The sequence below is a fragment of the Littorina saxatilis genome, linkage group LG6 (assembly GCF_037325665.1).
Source record: "Littorina saxatilis isolate snail1 linkage group LG6, US_GU_Lsax_2.0, whole genome shotgun sequence".
Taxonomy (NCBI): Eukaryota; Metazoa; Mollusca; class Gastropoda; order Littorinimorpha; family Littorinidae; genus Littorina; species Littorina saxatilis.
The window spans coordinates 25261398-25279649 of record NC_090250.1 but is presented as its reverse complement, the minus strand read 5'-3'; the positions used below and the strand labels follow the sequence as shown (position 1 = coordinate 25279649).

Here is an 18252-nt window from a genome sequence, read left to right as displayed (position 1 = left end):
GATTGTCTAACGTTCGTATCTCCGACCTTCTTTCGTTTACTTTTTATTTTGTTTCTCTCTCCAACTCTCTATTTAAGTGTATACAACTCTCCTGTGTTCACTTTCAAGTGAATAACTATCGTTCTGATATCATTTTAAAGTGAAGCTAAAGAAACCTGGTATCGGCACTGCTGTGCATCTCCTATGATCTCAATGGTATCAAGGCACGGGTCATAGCCCTTTGCCGCGACAAGGTTTGCCGATACCGGCACTTGTCTTGTCTAGACAGTGACGTCATTCATAGATGACGCCAATCATAAATGACGTTTGTCAAGGGAACTTATGCTTTCAAGTGTTGCTGCTTCCAGTGACAGGAAGGTATAGAGATTGATCATTGTATACAATCAATTTATCATTGTATACACAAATTACACAAACGTCATCTTGTGAGGGACCAAAAAATATTGAAACTCTCGGATGATTTTTTTGTGTGGTATCAACCTCGACCTACGGTCTCGGTTGATACCACAAAAAAATCATCCTCGAGTTTCAATATTTTTCGGTCCCTCACTCGATGACGTTGTGTAATCTCTATATATTTATGTTTGAAACCGGGGACATTCTGCTGAATGAGAGAGAGCGAAAGATACAGGGGCAGAGCGGGGGAGAGAGAGAGATCAAATCAAATCAAATCACATTTTAGAGAGAGAGAGAGAAAGACTGAGAGAGAGGGGCAGAGATAGAGAGACAGGTAGACTGAGAAAGAGACAGACAGAGACAGAGACACACGGAGAGAGAGAGCGAGCAAAATGTATTCCAACAACCATAAGTCTAAATGAAGGATTGAGTCAGTGAAGTTTCTTGAAAGCGCACATGTATACAGTTTTAGAAAAGTCGACTCACAAAGCACCAATTTGTTTCCAAACATCACTCTTCTAGTTCTGAGCACACACAAAAACAACGAAATACAAAACGACAGCTCTACACACTGCGTTGATCAACCTTGCCCCGAGTCCAAACATTAAATGAGGTTCCTCCCTCTTGATAAATCCCGCAATGTCGAATACTGTTGACAACACAATGTTAACGCTTTATAAAGAAACGCGATGTGAACTTGATACTGTTAATGCCAAAACTTGGAAGGAAGGTTTGATCTCTTTGTGTCTCAAATGTATGTGTCGCGTGGTACGTTCTAAGTGTCTGCCGTTTTCGATCGCGCAATTTTTTGCTGTACCGCTTTTAGTGTCATTTACCAAACGTTCAAGAAAGTCGGTAACCCTATTTAGGGGCTGGGGTGGGGTAGGGGTGGTAATGGGGATCTGTATCAAACATCACTGAAAGTTTCGATTAACAAACGAACTCCGGAAATAACTCTGTCGGGTGTGCATGGGTTATGAAAGTGAATACTCTTGCTTTTGTAGAGTCAAACTTTCCACACGTGTTTCCGACACACCCCGCGCTAATGACTGGCCTGTAATGTCGCGTGGGAAATTTTGCCTTAATAAAAGCAAGACTAGAGTATTCACTCTTTCACAACCCATACAGAGTTATTTCCGAACATCGTCTATTTCATATCTCGTAGGTAGCCTACTGTACACTTTGTGAGACTATAGAGTGCCTGCTCTTTTCGACGGTGATGCTCTGTGGTATTTTGTTCGAAGTCGTAGTTTCAGTCACACATAACCGACAACACTCATTACCCTCACTCCACCGGCTCACCTTCCAACAAAGCAAGACTGCAGTGGAACACCCTTTTAAGACATCACAAAATCCCACACGGAGAGAAAAACTGACAGCTCTGAAAGGAGAAGGAGCCATAAAGTCGAAGTAAATGTTTCAGAAAATCTGAGACAGCAAGATCTAAAACAGGCAGCAGTCTTAAAATAACAAAATGGGGGGGGGGGGGTGTCTTGAAAGGGGGGTGGGGGGGTCTTGAAAGGGGGGTGGGGGAGGGGGTGCCACTGAAGTAAGACAAACGTTCTCCTTACCTAATGTGTCCACCTTGTCACTTCAGCATTCCGTGACGTACGTGTCCCTTCAACTTCTGGACTCGCTGGCAGCGTCTTGGAAACGACTTCTACACAAACTGCATGATTGGATGTAAAGGGTACGTAGCTGTTCCACAAAGTAGCCAACTATGTCTTGCAGGTCATGCATGCATGGGCAAGAAATATAATGTTGTTTTGTTCACAATATTTTTCAGCACACCCCGGGCATTTTCGATGGGTTTTTTTTTTTTATCTTGGATCTGAGCGGACCAGAAAAATGCAGGAATATCATGGTGTGGGCGTTTTCAATCCCCAGCCTAGCTACTCCATGAATTGAGGCCTTTGCCAACTTGAGAGTACCACTTACTGCTCTGCTGGTGTTTAGATATAACTGACAGGCAGCAGTTCATATCCAGTATTTCATTTCATTGCATTTTGCACTGTTCGGCCTTGTTTCAAATGCGAGAGGCCCAGCATCACACATGGTTCAACTTCTAAATGCAACCCAGACTGTATAAGTTACTGTGAGTTTAACTACGTACTTTGCCTTTGGTTTAACACAATCTTGACAAAGAGCACTTAAATGGCTATAAACACTGACTTGCCCATTTCTGTGCTTTTTTGTTAACACTTTTCCCTTATTGTACATATCCATGTGGTTTGATTACTGTCTTTAGATCACGGATAATTACTCGTATCTATCGTATATCAACAATCCAATGAAATGAAGACTTTTAGGTCAGAACTGTTGATCTTACACCGCATTTCTATTTTTTTGCCGGTGAATCATCCCGTCACACACTTCTTTTTAAAGTTGGTTCACGCTGCGACCTTTAAATTTCATAATTAGGCCTATAGGTTCTGTTGAACTTTATCGTTGTAAATTCAGGGACGTTTTTTTTCCCATAAGCTATCACTCTCCTTTCCTTTTCTTAATAATAACAATAATAACTGGACATTTTTAAGTGCCTAAACCGTCGCGATATAACCTTCGTGGTTGAAAACGACGTTAAACACCAAATAAAGAAAGAAAGTGCCTAACGTATGGCTCTAGGCCTTTTACAAAGGAACATATATACAGAATAGAACAATTAAATGTACAACCTAATTTAACCATACGGACAAAAATTACCACATGTGCTGTTCACACAATATTTCTTTCATTTGTTTCTGTGACGATCAATGAAAGAGTTGAAATTGAAAGCTGCAGACGACAACTTATCGGGCTTTTTCTAATTTCCTTTTGAGAAGAGTGATCTCAAAACAACCGTGGCTTGACCCTGGGCTTGGGACTTGTGCACTCAATAATCTCCGAGGAATTGAGAATTGATGGACTACTGCAGCAACATGAGATCGATTTCTCTTCAGCGTCCTCTTTGCCTTATTGTTCTTTTGTTTCTATTTTATTACTATCTTTTTGTGAGTGTATTCACACAGCCACACACAAGAATCCATGCTGTCTGTTTCATGAGCCTGAACAAGCAGGTAGTAGTGGTTCTACAGTGCAAGCACGCAGTGGCTCAGCGAAACTGACAACTCATCAAACAAAAAAATCTGACAATCAGGCATGCACCTGTCCCCACAGGTGAGTAGACCTCATCACAAAAAGAATACAAGAAGGGCAAAGCCCATACGACTCACATGCTTGACCTTGACCTTTACATGACCTTGACCTTCAGAGTCAAGGTCAAATAACTAAACTTAGCAATGACATCATACACTAAGAACTGCTTTACACATTTTTCCTACCAAAATACATGTGACCTTGACCCAAGGTCAAGGTCATCCAAGGTCATGCAACACAAAGCTGTTAATTCAAGACATAGGAAGTACAATGGTGCTTATTGGCTCTTTCTACCATGAGATATGGTCACTTTTAGTGGTTCACTACCTTATTTTGGTCACATTTCATAAGGGTCAAAGTGACCTTGACCTTGATCATATGTGACCAAATGTGTCTTATGATGAAAGCATAACATGTGCCCCACCTAATTTTTAAGTTTGAAACAGTTATCTTCCATAGTTAAGGGTCAAGGTCACTTCAAAATATGTATACAATCCAACTTTGAAGAGCTCCTGTGACCTTGACCTTGAAGCAAGGTAAACCAAACTGGTATCAAAAGATGGGGCTTACTTTGCCCTATATATCATATATAGGTGAGGTATTCAATCTCAAAAACTTCAGAGAAAATGGGAAAAATGGGAAAAATAGCTGTTTTTTAGCCAACATTTATGGCCCCTGCGACCTTGACCTTGAAGCAAGGTCAAGATGCTATGTATGTTTTTTGGGGCCTTGTCATCATACACCATCTTGCCAAATTTGGTACTGATAGACTGAATAGTGTCCAAGAAATATCCAACGTTAAAGTTTTCCGGACGGCCGGCCGGCCGGACGGACGGACGACTCGGGTGAGTACATAGACTCACTTTTGCTTCGCATGTGAGTCAATAAATGGGTCGGACACTGACAAACTGCCGTCTTGAACGAGAAAGAAAATCGTCATTTCTAATACGATGCGATTGTGTAAGTATCAGCCTTATCCTAACGGTAGATGGAAAAGCGATTTTGAACAAAATGATTCCGGTTTAAGAGCCGAAAGTAAAAACGAAAGACAACGTGATTGCGATAAATCAGTTATAAACGTTATCCCTGCAGACGTATGGCAAGATGATAATCGCGACTCTTCCATTGAGGTAAAAACACTTTTGCAGTGTGTCTTTCGGACGTTCAGTGAAGTAGGCTACTGTAAAGATAATGGTCAGCGGCCACAAAAAGTTGTCAGAGAGAGAGAGAGAGAGAGAGAGATATTCAAACTGTCGGCGTGTCCCGTCCGTCCGTCTGTCTGTCTTAAACGTACATGGTTATTATTGGTTTTTCTTTTCGTGTTTGTTTGTTTGTTGTTTTGTTGGTTGGTTGGGTGGTTGCCGGGTTGGTTTCTGTTTTTTGTTGTCAGTTGTTGTTGTTGTTGTTGTTTTGTTGTTGTTTTGTTGTTGTCTTTTTTTTCTTTTCTTTTTTTTTCTTTTCTTTTTTTGTCGTGCCTAGACTGATGAAGTGATCTCCTTGGTTGAGGCCAGTTGTAGGCCTAACAAAATTGTGCAGCTATGACTAACCAATACGGTAGGCAACCACCCTCCCTCCCGTTCCCTCTTACCGTAATATTTTGACTTAGAAACTGATTCACTTCATCACAACGAAATCCTTCCCTTCCGTCATTCAATGGAAAAAGATATCGAATGTCACCACGAATTTCGTTCCCTTGCAAGAAAGTGACATGCTTTCTTCTGTCAAATCAGTGTACCGCTTTGGGAGGATAGAGTATAAGCCGGTGGCGGTGTGGAGTTTATGCGAGATCAACAAGGCCGCCGTTTCAGAACCTGCTTGAATAATCTATGTCCTTGAGTTAGCGGCCTTTTTCCCAGTGGTAAGAAATGAAACATAAAATGTATGTAACCCGCAAAGGGTACTGTTTGGTCTGATACAGGGCGATGAACGTTTCACTTGTTCATCATTTTTGGTAGTTTGTGGAGCAGCTGGCTGGATTTTTCACTCTTGTGGTAAAAAGATGTGTGCATTGCCACAACTTCCGGTAAAATGTCCGCATGGTTTTGTGTCTACGCTGGAAACAGGCTTTGTATGAGCCATTATGGCCGCTTATCACGATGAAATAGAAATTGAGGACATGGAATATGACGAAGAAACTGAAACCTACTACTACCCTTGCCCTTGTGGCGATCGATTCGAAATTACGAAGGTAAACGCTTGTGAAATGTCTTCGTTTGGTGTTGCGTCTTTGTTTTCTTGTTCAGTTGTCTTTGTTTTTGTGTAAGTTTACAAGTTCGGAACGAACAGAAAAAAACGGAATGCTATGCTGTTTTTGCGGTGTTTCATGTTAACGGTGAGCTACATAAAAAAGGTGAATTTAACAACATAGGATCTAGGACTGTGGTACACGTACATGTATGAATTGTATTTAACATGTGTCATTGTGTCAATGTGTTGTGTGCTTCACTGCTTGTGTGTCACTGTCAGTGTTTGTGTAACACAAAATGTGTAAAACTCTCTCTCTCTCTCTCACACACACACACACACACACACACACACACACACACACACACACACACACACACACAGTGACACACACAAACCACAAACACGATAAACAAACTAAACAGTTTCTCACTTTGTACTATTCATAATTTTAATTTCCTGTATTCAACTTTAAGACCCATAATGTGCAACCGAATGGCGGAGCTGCACACATGCTGAAAGTGCAAGTCACTGAAATTTAAGTTTGTCAACACACTAGTTGAACCCATGTGCACTTGCACGCACACACAGGCACACACACATATGGCCTTAAGTCTGAAATGGTGTCCACAGCTGAAATAGCTGTGCAACCTTGGCTCTAACCTGATTTGTACATCAAAGAAAAATAAAATCCTTGTAAAGATTAATGAGACTTGTAAAAAAAAGTATGAAGTACACACCTAGAGAAACATTGTGTGCTCAGTTGTTGTTTTTAATGAAAATTTCGCCATTATCTGAAGTCAGCAGCACTACATTTTGGCCATTTTTTGTGACATGACCTTACAGCATATTGAAACATGGTCTACTCTGTCATATTTATGGGACAGAATGTCATGAATGACTTTTCACTGAGCCAGTAAAACTCAAATGTACCTTTGACAAAGCAAAGTTTTTGAATTTTGTCAGTGAGCCTGCAGAAAATGGGGAGACAAAATTTCACAGAAAGTTCATAACTATTTCCGTAAGACTTCATTTTTGTTCACTGATCAGCTCTAAATAATAATTAAAGATTGAAACCTGATATATTTTTGTAAAAAAGTATTTTACAGTATGTTTTGCAGAGGTATAAAACATAAAAAGGGTTGTTTGACTTGTTTTTGCATGTTCAAAAGTAGTTTGAAGTTTACGTGCAGATTTTCTTGTGAAAAAAGAGTTATGAACTTTCCAACCTTTTGCCTTATAAAAAGAGTAAATTGACTGGTTGGGGAACACCTAGCTTTGTAATGCATTTGGATCCACTAGCAGCAGTCACACTGAAAGTTTGCATCAAGTTCATTCATTGGTGTTTGAGTAATTGAGAAATAAAAAATTCTTGTGAGAAAGTTATGAACTTTCCTACCATCTCCACTGAGAGTGTTTTTTGTCCTTAAATGCTAGCCATGAAAGTTAAGGTTGTAGTGGAACAGCAATTTTGCATATAAAAGTACATTAGATTTAGATACTAAGCAATTTTTGTCACTAAAGTCAAGCAGTATGCTTTAGTTAGCCATTTTCTCTGTGTCTTGCGCACTATTTTTATGTGAGAGTTACTAACTCATGTCAAAACCCAAAATATATGTAAAATGACTATTTTCAGTTTCCAAATTACACTGTACCATGATTTTCATCACAAAAAGAATCTACTGGCTGCTGACTGTTTCTTTCTGAAGTACTTAGCCGTTTTGTCATGAAGTTCATAACTTCACATAACTCAAGCTCATTTTTCAAGGGCGTGTTTAAAATAATGCCTTGTTAATAGCAAAAGAGTACATTTGACTTTATCTGGACATTTTGTAAGAAGTTTTCTGAATATCAACCCTCAAAATTACATTTTGATAATTCCAGCATGAATCTGGGTTGACTGCACGGTGTACATAACTTCACATGAACTGACCCTCAGCCCCACGGTGTGAAGTTATGAACACATGCCATGAGTATGATTTATACACAATAATTAATTTACTACACTAAATCACTACCTCAAATGATGTGCTGCTCTTCTCCAGAGTAGGCTGTTACAGTTTGATGTCATTTTTATTTTAATTTACCAGCAGATTTTAGTACGTAGCTTTTCAGTTAAATAAATGATGTGAAGTTATGAACACACAGTCAGCTGACATAAACACTAACTAAATAATGATTTCGGTAACAGTTTTCATGACTGAGTTTGGTTAAGTAAATCATTAAGTAACAAAACCTTGTTTAGAATTATTTGCAAGAGACTTTAGTTAGTTATTTTAGTATAAATGTGTGATTGATGTGAAGTTATGAACTTTCACAAGTTTCAAACAATTTGTTTTATTTTGGCAATTAAAATCTGATTTTGTAATATAAGTGCAGCTTTAGCCTATACTATAACTCTGTGTTCTCAGTTTGTCATTGTTTTGCAAATATATTATACAGTAACTGTACTAGAGACCAACATAACAAAAATTCTTGTGAAGTTATGCGCACGCTCACATTTTATGATTTTTGTTATCGTTTGTTTTCACAAATGTTTTACTTTTATTACTTAGTTGTATGTTGATTACAAAGAGTAGCTGGAGAGAAAATAAGATGACATATGCACTTTCTTACTTTGGTTTGAATTAGCCATAGTTTGTGATGTCACGGTGTGAAGTTATGAACTCCTAGGACATTCTAAAAATACTTTCAGTTTCTGCCAACTCTTTGAGTCAGACAAACATTTTGGTGTATTGAAATCCTTTTGATGGTACTTTTCAAGCACATTTTGCACAAAAACAGCAAAATTGTAGATTTAATGATAACTTATGCCAATATTTGCTGTGAAAAAATTGTGACAATATTAATTTCTATAAATAATACAGATAACCAAAAAATCTTCTCCACACTTCATCTTCAAAAATTACCTTCATGTTCCAGCTCACTTTTTTCAGATTAAAAAACAAAACAAATTGTTTCCTGCCTGTATAAATTAAATTTATTTTACCAATAAAAGTAAATTATGTGAAGTTATGAACTTCCCATTAATGGAGTTCACATCTGCATCATGCGTGGCCAAAACAAGTTTAACTTGCTTGAAATGCAAAGTAATTTGCTGTAGCAATTTGCTCAGATGTCTAAAACAGACCCAATACATGTAGCAACAATGATTTAACAAGTCTAAATTTTGTGACGGTGTGAAGTTATGAACTCCTGCAAACTTTTAAACCTGAATCTGTGAAGTGATCAAACATGAGTTTTCTTAAATCATAGCTGTTCCTTGCGTATTTATGCTCTAAAATACATCTCTATTTTCAAAACAAAGAAAATGTTCATTTTTAAAATTGATTTTGTATGTCACAAAAATGGACACCTATTCTGACTTTGGGCCATATATACACACACACACACACACACACACACACACACACACACACACACACACACACACACACAGAAGGTTGTACTTATAAGGCACACACCATACAAAGTCATGTTTATTCTTATACTTATACTTATAGACCTATTAAATTTAAAGGTAAACAAATGTTCAGCAAACTGCAAATAAATGTGTGCTAATAGACTTGACCCACAAGTCAGCAGCGAATGTGATAAACGGGTTATCTCCCCTGAAAAGCGAAGCAAGCTTCGAAGATGGCGACGATGGAAAAGAGAAGAACTGTGAGCGAACTGCGAAAGGTGTGTGTGGGTGTGTGTGTGTGATGTGTGTCAGTGTGTGTGTATGCGCGTGCTGTGTGTGTGTGTGGCTGTGCTTGCGTGAGCTTGTGTGTGTGTGTGTGTGTGTGTGTGTGTGAGAGAGAGAGAGAGAGCGATAGTGAGAGTAGGGTATGGTTGTTGGTGAAAGTTGAGTTGGACGCTGGGGTTGGGCGGGTGTGTGTGTCAGAGAGGGTTGTGTGTGTGGGGGGGGGGGGTGGACTGCGTGTGTGTGTTTATTTGTGTGTGTGAGGGTTGTGTGTGTGTGTGGGGGGGTTGACTGCGTGTGTGGGTTTATTTGTGTGTGTGAGGGTTGTGTGTGTGTGTGTGTGTGTGTGTGTGACTGCGTGTGTGTGTTTATTTGTGTGTGGTGTGTGTGTGCCTTTCGCCTTGTATTGAGGAAATTAAACTGCGTTTGCGTATTATGTGTGTGTTTGCAAGCGTGCGTGTATGTTAGGCATATCTCAGTAGGTGTGTGTATGTGCGCGTACGTGCAATGTGTGTGCGTGCGCGCGTGTGTTTCTGTACTGATGTATGTATGTGTGTGTGTGTGTGTGTGTGTGTGTGTGTGTGTGTGTGTGTGTGTGTGTGTGTGTGTGTGAGAGAGAGAGAGAGAGAGAGAGAGAGAGAGAGAGAGAGTAGGGTATGGTTGTTGGTGAAAGTTGAGTTGGACGCTGGGGTTGGGCGGGTGTGTGTGTCAGAGAGGGTTGTGTGTGTGTGGGGGGGGGTGGACTGCGTGTGTGTGTTTATTTGTGTGTGTGAGGGTTGTGTGCGTGTGGGGGGGGGGGGTTGACTGCGTGTGTGGGTTTATTTGTGTGTGAGAGGGTTGTGTGTGTGTGTGTGTGGGACTGCGTGTGTGTGTTTATTTGTGTGTGGTGTGTGTGTGCCTTTCGCCTTGTATTGAGGAAATTAAACTGCGTTTGCGTATTATGTGTGTGTTTGCAAGCGTGCGTGTATGTTAGGCATATCTCAGTAGGTGTGTGTATGTGCGCGTACGTGCAATGTGTGTGCGTGCGCGCGTGTGTTTGTGTATGTATGTATGTATGTGTGTGTGTGTGTGTGTGTGTGTGTGTGTGTGTGTGTGTGTGTGTGTGAGAGATAAACAAACTATCAAGAACAAAACAAAACTGAACAAACGAAATGTTTTCCCCCCAACTCTGATTATTGCTTGTTTCGGAGACGACTGTGATTTTGACTTTTTGAGTAAGCCTACACGAACACACAAGCTCAATACAGCCGGCAACAAGTTCGCCGGTCGGGGCAGTGAAATACTATTTCAAATAGATCTATTTCACTAAGAATGTCAATGGATATAGGGCAACATACTTGTTTTTTAAATCAGTGATTGATTAGATCGTCATATTTTTGTGACACTGAGACCAAACCATCAAAAAATTAGCAATAGGCCTTGAATCAAAGTCGTGCGAGATCTGACCTTGCTGCAAATGTACGTGTACGACTTGGTTGTGTTGACGTTCAACTGGTAAGCTGGGCGATTGCAGGCTTTTATCCAGCGAAGGCAGCGATCTAGATGGTACACGGATGCTTTCCCGGTTTCACAAATGGGATGAATTTCACGCCAACACAGCGTTCAGGATACCTATCATCCGTTTTACATTGTCCCCAAGCACAGCGCTTGTTAGGCGGCATTTGTGTGTGTTTGCTTCCTAAAACAAGGGAAGTAACTCCCAGAGTCTCGATATGTGGATATGGTTAATTGTAGATTCTTTTTTTACAAAGATCTATGTGTGGAAGGAATTGGTTGTTTGTGAATGTTAGCAGTGTTGTGTTATTAGTATATATATATATAACTTTGTTTTTGTCTTCTTGTCCTTTGAGGGTGGGTGGGGGTCACACTGCTTATTTATTTGGCTTTTTTTATTATCATTTTCTTTTCTGTCTTCTTTTCAAATTAATTAATTGGTTTTTGTTTTGTGTTTTTGGTGTATGTGCATTGTGTGTGTGTGTTTATCTAAATGTGTGTTTGTTCTGTCCACAGGAAGATTTAGAGAGTGGGGAGGAAGTAGCTACCTGTCCAAGCTGTTCCCTCATCATCAAAGTCATCTATGATATGGTACTTTCACTTTCAGACAGTTACCTATTTTATTATCGTTTTTGTCATACAGTAAAACCTGTCTCTAAAGGACACCCTTGGGGTATGGTAATGGTGTCCCTATTAGACAGGTGTCCTTTCTTCACAGGTGGAGGGGCCGGGGCAATATTTTACAAAGAGCACGTAAAATGTACAAGACACTTTTTGTCAATTCTGGAGTATGTATTTATTTTTCAACACAAAACACAAGGTAAAAACTTAAATAAAATTACTTAATAAAATTACCAGATCATTGTACAAGGCACAGATTGAGGGCGGTGACAGGAATAGAGAGAGAGAGAGAGAGAGAGAGAGAGAGAGAGAGAGAGAGAGAGAGAGAATTGAGCTTTTTTTTTTTTTTTTTTTAAATCTCAGTTGCATGCAGGCTGCTTCAACCCTTTCTTTTTTGCCTTTTTTTTTTCTTTTTTTTTTTTTGTTGTTGTTGGCGGGGAGCATCCTTCTTCATTGATTTTTTTTTTTTTTTTTTTTTTTAAGTAATGTTTTTACCATTAACATTACTATATCTAAATGTATTTTAAGCAACTTTTCTATATAACAATTCCCTCTCAAAAATGCATACAATATCCAGAGGGGAGCCATATCTATAAATACCAACACACATTTTGGCTATCACAATCAAATAATTCACATAACTTATTAGTGCCTTGGAACTTTGTGAATTTTCAAATACGCCCAAAAAAACTTCCTTTACGGTAATTTTAATAATCATATTATATTTACAATTCACTTTATCCTCAACGCATTTCCAAATGGACCTAATTTTTGGGCAAAAGTAAAAAAAATGTTCAATATAATCAATTTCGTTCTCACAGTGAGTACAGCAATTACTCACGGAAATGCCTATTTTATACAATAAAATATTTGTGGGGTAAATATTGTGCAATATTTTCCAATGCAACATTCGCAATCTTGTTTCAGTGGTTACTTTATTTACCATTAACCATTGCTCTTTTCCCGGCCTGAAATCAAATTTATGTTCCCAAAATTTAACTACAACCGGCTCCACATATTTTTCCTTTATAATTAATTTGCGAAATTGAGCTATTGAATACATATGGGCCAACAGCCCCTTTCAATGGATTGAACATGAGACTCACTGAAAATGTGAGTAAACAAATGATACATGTAGCAAACAACAACAACAACATCCCCCCCCCCCCCCCCCCCCCCCCCCACCCTCCACCTACCCCGTTTGCTACACACACTGTGCATTCAAACTTACGCAAGTCGGACGTCACAAAGCTAAAAATAGCTAACTCTTCATCGGTGGTTCAACGGGAAATTCCAATTTGTTCAAGGCAGCGACACGCTGCTCTAAAGTCAACGCTTTTCTTTTTCCTGCTGGAGATTCCATTTTCAATGCTGTGCGAGCCTGGGCAAAGGCGTTAAATTGTTCTCGCAAACCTTCTAAGGTGACATTGACGTTTGCCGCTTCCGCCATCTTGAGCTGTAAGCGTGCAAAGTGAGGCGATGAAGACGCATAGAGTGTTTTTCATGTGGATTCCCAGTCCGAGTTTTTAAGTCGCTTAACCACGTGACTCCTGCATTTTTAACGCTTGTATGAAATATTTATTACACGCGTATTTATTCATTTCTTACGCGTGTATGAAAAATGTATTACACGTGTATTTAATCATGTCTTACACGTGTACGAAATGATTAAATACACGTGGAATAAAAATGTCATACACGTGTACGAAATGATTAAATACACGCGTAATAAATATTTCATGCGCGTGTAAGAAATATTTAATACACGCGTAAGAAATATTTCATGCGCGTGTAAGAAATAATTAATACACGCGTAATAACCATTTCATGCGCGTGTAAAAAATATTTAAATACACGTGTAATAAATAATTACACGTGTATTTAAATATTTCTTACACGCGCATGAAATGTTAATTACACGTGTATTTAATCAATTCTTACACGAGTATGAAATATTTATTACACGTGTATTTAATCATTATGCTATTCCATAGCATGAGAAAAAAGATAAATTACACGTGCAATAAGAAAAAAATACACATGTATTAGTCATTTATTACGCGTGTATTTATGATTTATTACACGCGTAATGGTTATGAGCCAAACGGCTTTCCATAGTGTACACACGGGGGTGTTCGGACACCGAGGAGAGTCTGCACACAAAGTTGACTGAGAAATACATCTCTCGCCGAACGAGGGGACGAACTCACGCTGACAGCGGCCAACTGGATACAAATCCAGCGCGCTACCGACTGAGCTACATCCCCGCCCCATATCGGCCACTCATAAGTATCAACCAAGATAAAAACGATAAAGACAAACAAGTACGCAATGTCCGTTAAAGTAACTGAGTAATGCTCCTTAAATTGCTAATAATACTTACTAATAATACAAGTATCTACTTTCTCTTTGCATGGGATCCATGCACATTTGTTTTCTTGTTTTTACATTTAGTCAAGTTTTGACCAAATGTTTTAACATAGAGAGGGGAATCGAGACGAGGGTCGTGGTGTATGTGTGTCTGTGTGTGTGTGTAGAGCGATTCAGACTAAACTACTGAACCGATCTTTATGAAATTTTACATGAGAGTCCCTGGAAATGATATCCCCGCACATTTTGTTTTGTTTTGATAAATACCTTTGATGACGTCATATCCGGCTTTCTGTAAAAGTTGAGGCGGCACTGTCACCCCCTCATTATTCAATCAAATTGATTGAAAGTTTGGCAAAGCAATCTTCGACGAAGGCCGGACTTTGGTATTGTATTTCAGCTTGGTGGCTTAAAATATAATTAGTGAATTTGGTCATTAAAAATCGGAAACTTGTCATTTAAAAAAAAAACATTTTAAACGATCCAAAATCAATTTCATCTTATTCTTCGTCATTTTCTGATTCCAAAAACATATACATATGTTATATTTGGATTACAAACCAGCTCTGAAAATTAAAAATATGAAAATTATGATGAAAATTAATTTTCCAAACTCGATTTAGAAACAATTTCATCTTATTCCTTGTCGGTCCCTGATTCCAAAAACATATAGATGTGATATGTTTGGATTAAAAACAAACTCAGTATGCTAAAAAGAATAGAGATACAGAAAAGCGTGTTATCCTGTTCAGCGCGACCATTACTGCGCTATTCTGACTTGTCGATTTCACTGCCTTTGCCACGCCACGAGCGGTGGACTGACGAAACTACGAGTATGCGGTCTTGGTGAAAAAATGCTGTGCGTTCGATAGCTTGACTAAATGTTGTTATTTCGCCTTACGCGACTTGTTTATTTTTTAAGCTCTAATTTTTCCAAAACTACTGTTTCACCTAGGAGTTTGCACATTCAGTGATTCACAAAGAGGGCACACGCTTGTAAAAATAATAAGCTTCAATCACACCGTATATTCAACAAACTTTCACAAACCCAGGTCAATTTTTAAAAACTTTTAGAGACTGAATAAAGGAAAGTAATTTTTTACAAGTTTTTAAGAATTTTTAAAGATAGTTTGAATCCTGTGTAAACACACAAATAGTGGATGATGAAGAGTCAATTTTCTTTGAGTCTGCATAAAATTGCCATTTAAGAAAAAAAGCAAAGAACAACTGCACAAAGAACACACGCTTTTAAAAACAATAAATTTCAAATCGCACAGTAACTTTTACAGACCAAGTCAATTTTTACAAACTTGTAAAGACTGAAAAAGGGGGAGTCATTTTTTACAGGTTTTTAAGAACTTTTCAAGACTGTATAAACCCTGTGTAAACACAAGCAAGGTTCGTGGAAGGGTGGATAATAAAGAGTCAATTTTCTTTGAGTCTGCATAAAATTGCCATTTACTATTTAGAAAAAGAGCAAAGCACCACTGCAATCTCTCAAGAATCAATTACGTTAATGTGGATACAAGTTTTCATCCTACTTGATTAATTGTTCAAACGATATTAAACATCGCAAACAAGAGACAGGGCAACAAATTCAATCCTATCACAGAAGGATTACTTTCCTCAGCACCTTTGGCATTTTTAATCTAGATTTTTGTTTCAGTTTTATTCTTGACACCTCCACCCAAAAAAGAGCCCTCATTCAAACAAAGGATTAGTTCTTTAAGTCTCACCTCACCCCCTACAGCGAAGGCTTTCTGTCATTTATTCTCGGGTAGAGATCAGAAGGAATTCCAAATTGGTGCATTATCTCTCTGACTGGGCTTTAAAACTTCAATTAAAGGCTAAGCATCAAAAGTCAGAGTAATAAGAACTGAGGTCAAGTGCAAAAGATAGATTGTTAGCTTTGATGAAATACTTCAGTTCGCAAGGAAGCGTTGAGAAAATTTTATTGCGTGTGTAGCTAGTTGCTAGTGTGTGTTTTTTCTTTTCTTTTTGTGTGACTTTTGATAGGTAAATGTGAGCGTGTTGAAAAATAAATCTTCATCAGAAATAAATTTCTTTTTTAATTTAAATTTTACCTGAACTTCAGTTGCTAAGGCTCAAAAGTTAAGTAAGCACAAAATGACACTGTGAATTAAAGAACGATAAATATTATATAATTTGAAAAAGAAGAAGGGGAGGAGGTGGGGCTACAAAATGTGGGTGTTTCCTTTTCTTATTGGTACCTCACTGATGAGCAGGAAAGTCAGTAACTCAGATTTTTGCTGTGTTTTTCCAGGATGATTTTCTGCAGACTGATGAAGCTAAAACCGTCCCTGCTGTGAAGAAAGAGCTTGCCCTTGCGTAGTAATGTGTGTATATTTAATCTTGTCTTGCATTAGCTGTGTGTGTGCAGATGCCTTTTTTCCAACTGTTTTATAGTTGTCTGTTTAGATTGTCTCTGGCAAAAATGAGAATTGGTGGGGCGGGGGGGGGGGGGGGGGGTGTTGAGGGAGGCAAGTTTGAAATTGTCAATAAATAATGGATGAATTGAACCACAGAAGAAAATATTCCTGTTGCTTTCTTGAAATGTTTCTCAGCAAATCTCTATTTTCTGTTTAAGTTCTCTACTCATAGCTCCCCCCTACCCCCTCCTTCCTTTCTCTCACTCACCAACCCCAGCCCCCCCCCCCCCCCCCTCCCTTCCCTTCTTTCTCTCTCCCCTTACTTCTGCCATCTTCTTCGGGGAGATAATGTGAAAAATCTGCTATAGTCTTGTAATCTTTAAGCTAGCACTCATGCTACGGTCCTATCACGACTTGTTAGATCGTGGTCTTTAGTCCCTGAAGCTGACACCTTACAACCTGCAATTTGTTGAGGGCTTAAGTTTGTCACTGCTGATCACACTGTCTTTGCAAGCACTGCAGCAGTCACGATGTATGACTGTCCTCTTTAACCGTGGAGTGTTGAAGTGGTCTTTAGGTTGACTGCTCAAGTTTTCACTTCTTTGTTCTCTTCCCCTGAACTTTGGTGACCGATTTTCTATTGTGTATGTATGAGACGGCACTCACATAAGCATTAAAAATCCCATGTGATTTATTGCGCTTTGTTTTGTTTTGGGCCCTTTTTGGGGGATGGGGGGGGGGGGGGGGGGGGGTAAGGGGAAGGAGTGGAGGTCACAGTACACACACACACAAACACACACACATATATATACAAACACACACACATACAAGCACACTTATGATATGAGCATGTGACGTTTACAATGCGGGTTTTTGACTCACATGCGAAGCAAAAGTGAGTCTATGTACTCACCCGAGTCGTCCGTCCGTACGTCCGTCCGTCCGGAAAACTTTAACGTTGGATATTTCTTGGACACTATTCAGTCTATCAGTACCAAATTTGGCAAGATGGTGTATGATGACAAGGCCCCAAAAAACATACATAGCATCTTGACCTTGCTTCAAGGTCAAGGTCGCAGGGGCCATAAATGTTGGCTAAAAAACAGCTATTTTTCATATTTTTCCCATTTTCTCTGGAGTTTTTGAGATTCAATACCTCACCTATATATGATATATAGGGCAAAGTAAGCCCCATCTTTTGATACCAGTTTGGTTTACCTTGCTTCAAGGTCAAGGTCACAGGAGCTCTTCAAAGTTGGATTGTATACATATTTTGAAGTGACCTTGACCCTGAACTATGGAAGATAACTGTTTCAAACTTAAAAATTATGTGGGGCACATGTTATGCTTTCATCATGAGACACATTCGGTCACATATGATCAAGGTCAAGGTCACTTTGACCCTTATGAAATGTGACCAAAATAAGGTAGTGAACCACTAAAAGTGACCATATCTCATGGTAGAAAGAGCCAATAAGCACCATTGTACTTCCTATGTCTTGAATTAACAGCTTTGTGTTGCATGACCTTGGATGACCTTGACCTTGGGTCAAGGTCACATGTATTTTGGTAGGAAAAATGTGTAAAGCATGTGAGTCGTATGGGCTTTGCCCTTCTTGTTTTCTGTTGCAGTTCACAGCATCAGCCCATTTTGCTTGCGGCACAGAACAATTAAGATTTCACCACGTCTCCAAGCTGCAACTCCACATACTTATAAACAGAAACTTGTTCATCAGTATTGACACTTCTCTTTCATTCCACTGCACATCAGTTTGATACATATTAAGGTTGTCACATGTGGAAACATCAGTTGCTGATCATCATTGATCACTGTGAGAGTCGAGTGTATTACAATATTCATGTGCACCTGAGTGAACGTGGCATCCCACAACCTTGGTATGACATGTATGAACTCCCTTGTGAACATTCACCATACAGTTTCCCTGCTGTAAATCGCTGTGGTAGGGATATCATTTC

At 39.1% G+C, this 18252-nt stretch overlaps 1 protein-coding gene across 1 annotated transcript; it reads left to right on the top strand.

Annotated features, from left to right (window-relative positions):
- Positions 1 to 5424: 5424 nt before the first annotated feature.
- On the top strand, positions 5425 to 18051 carry LOC138968822 (diphthamide biosynthesis protein 3-like). The gene is made up of 4 exons (XM_070341474.1): positions 5425 to 5719; positions 11411 to 11485; positions 16170 to 16242; positions 17908 to 18051. Exons 1-3 carry the CDS (start codon positions 5612 to 5614, stop codon positions 16236 to 16238), a joined length of 252 nt encoding a protein of 83 aa, XP_070197575.1. The 5' UTR covers positions 5425 to 5611; the 3' UTR covers positions 16239 to 16242; positions 17908 to 18051.
- Positions 18052 to 18252: the final 201 nt, after the last annotated feature.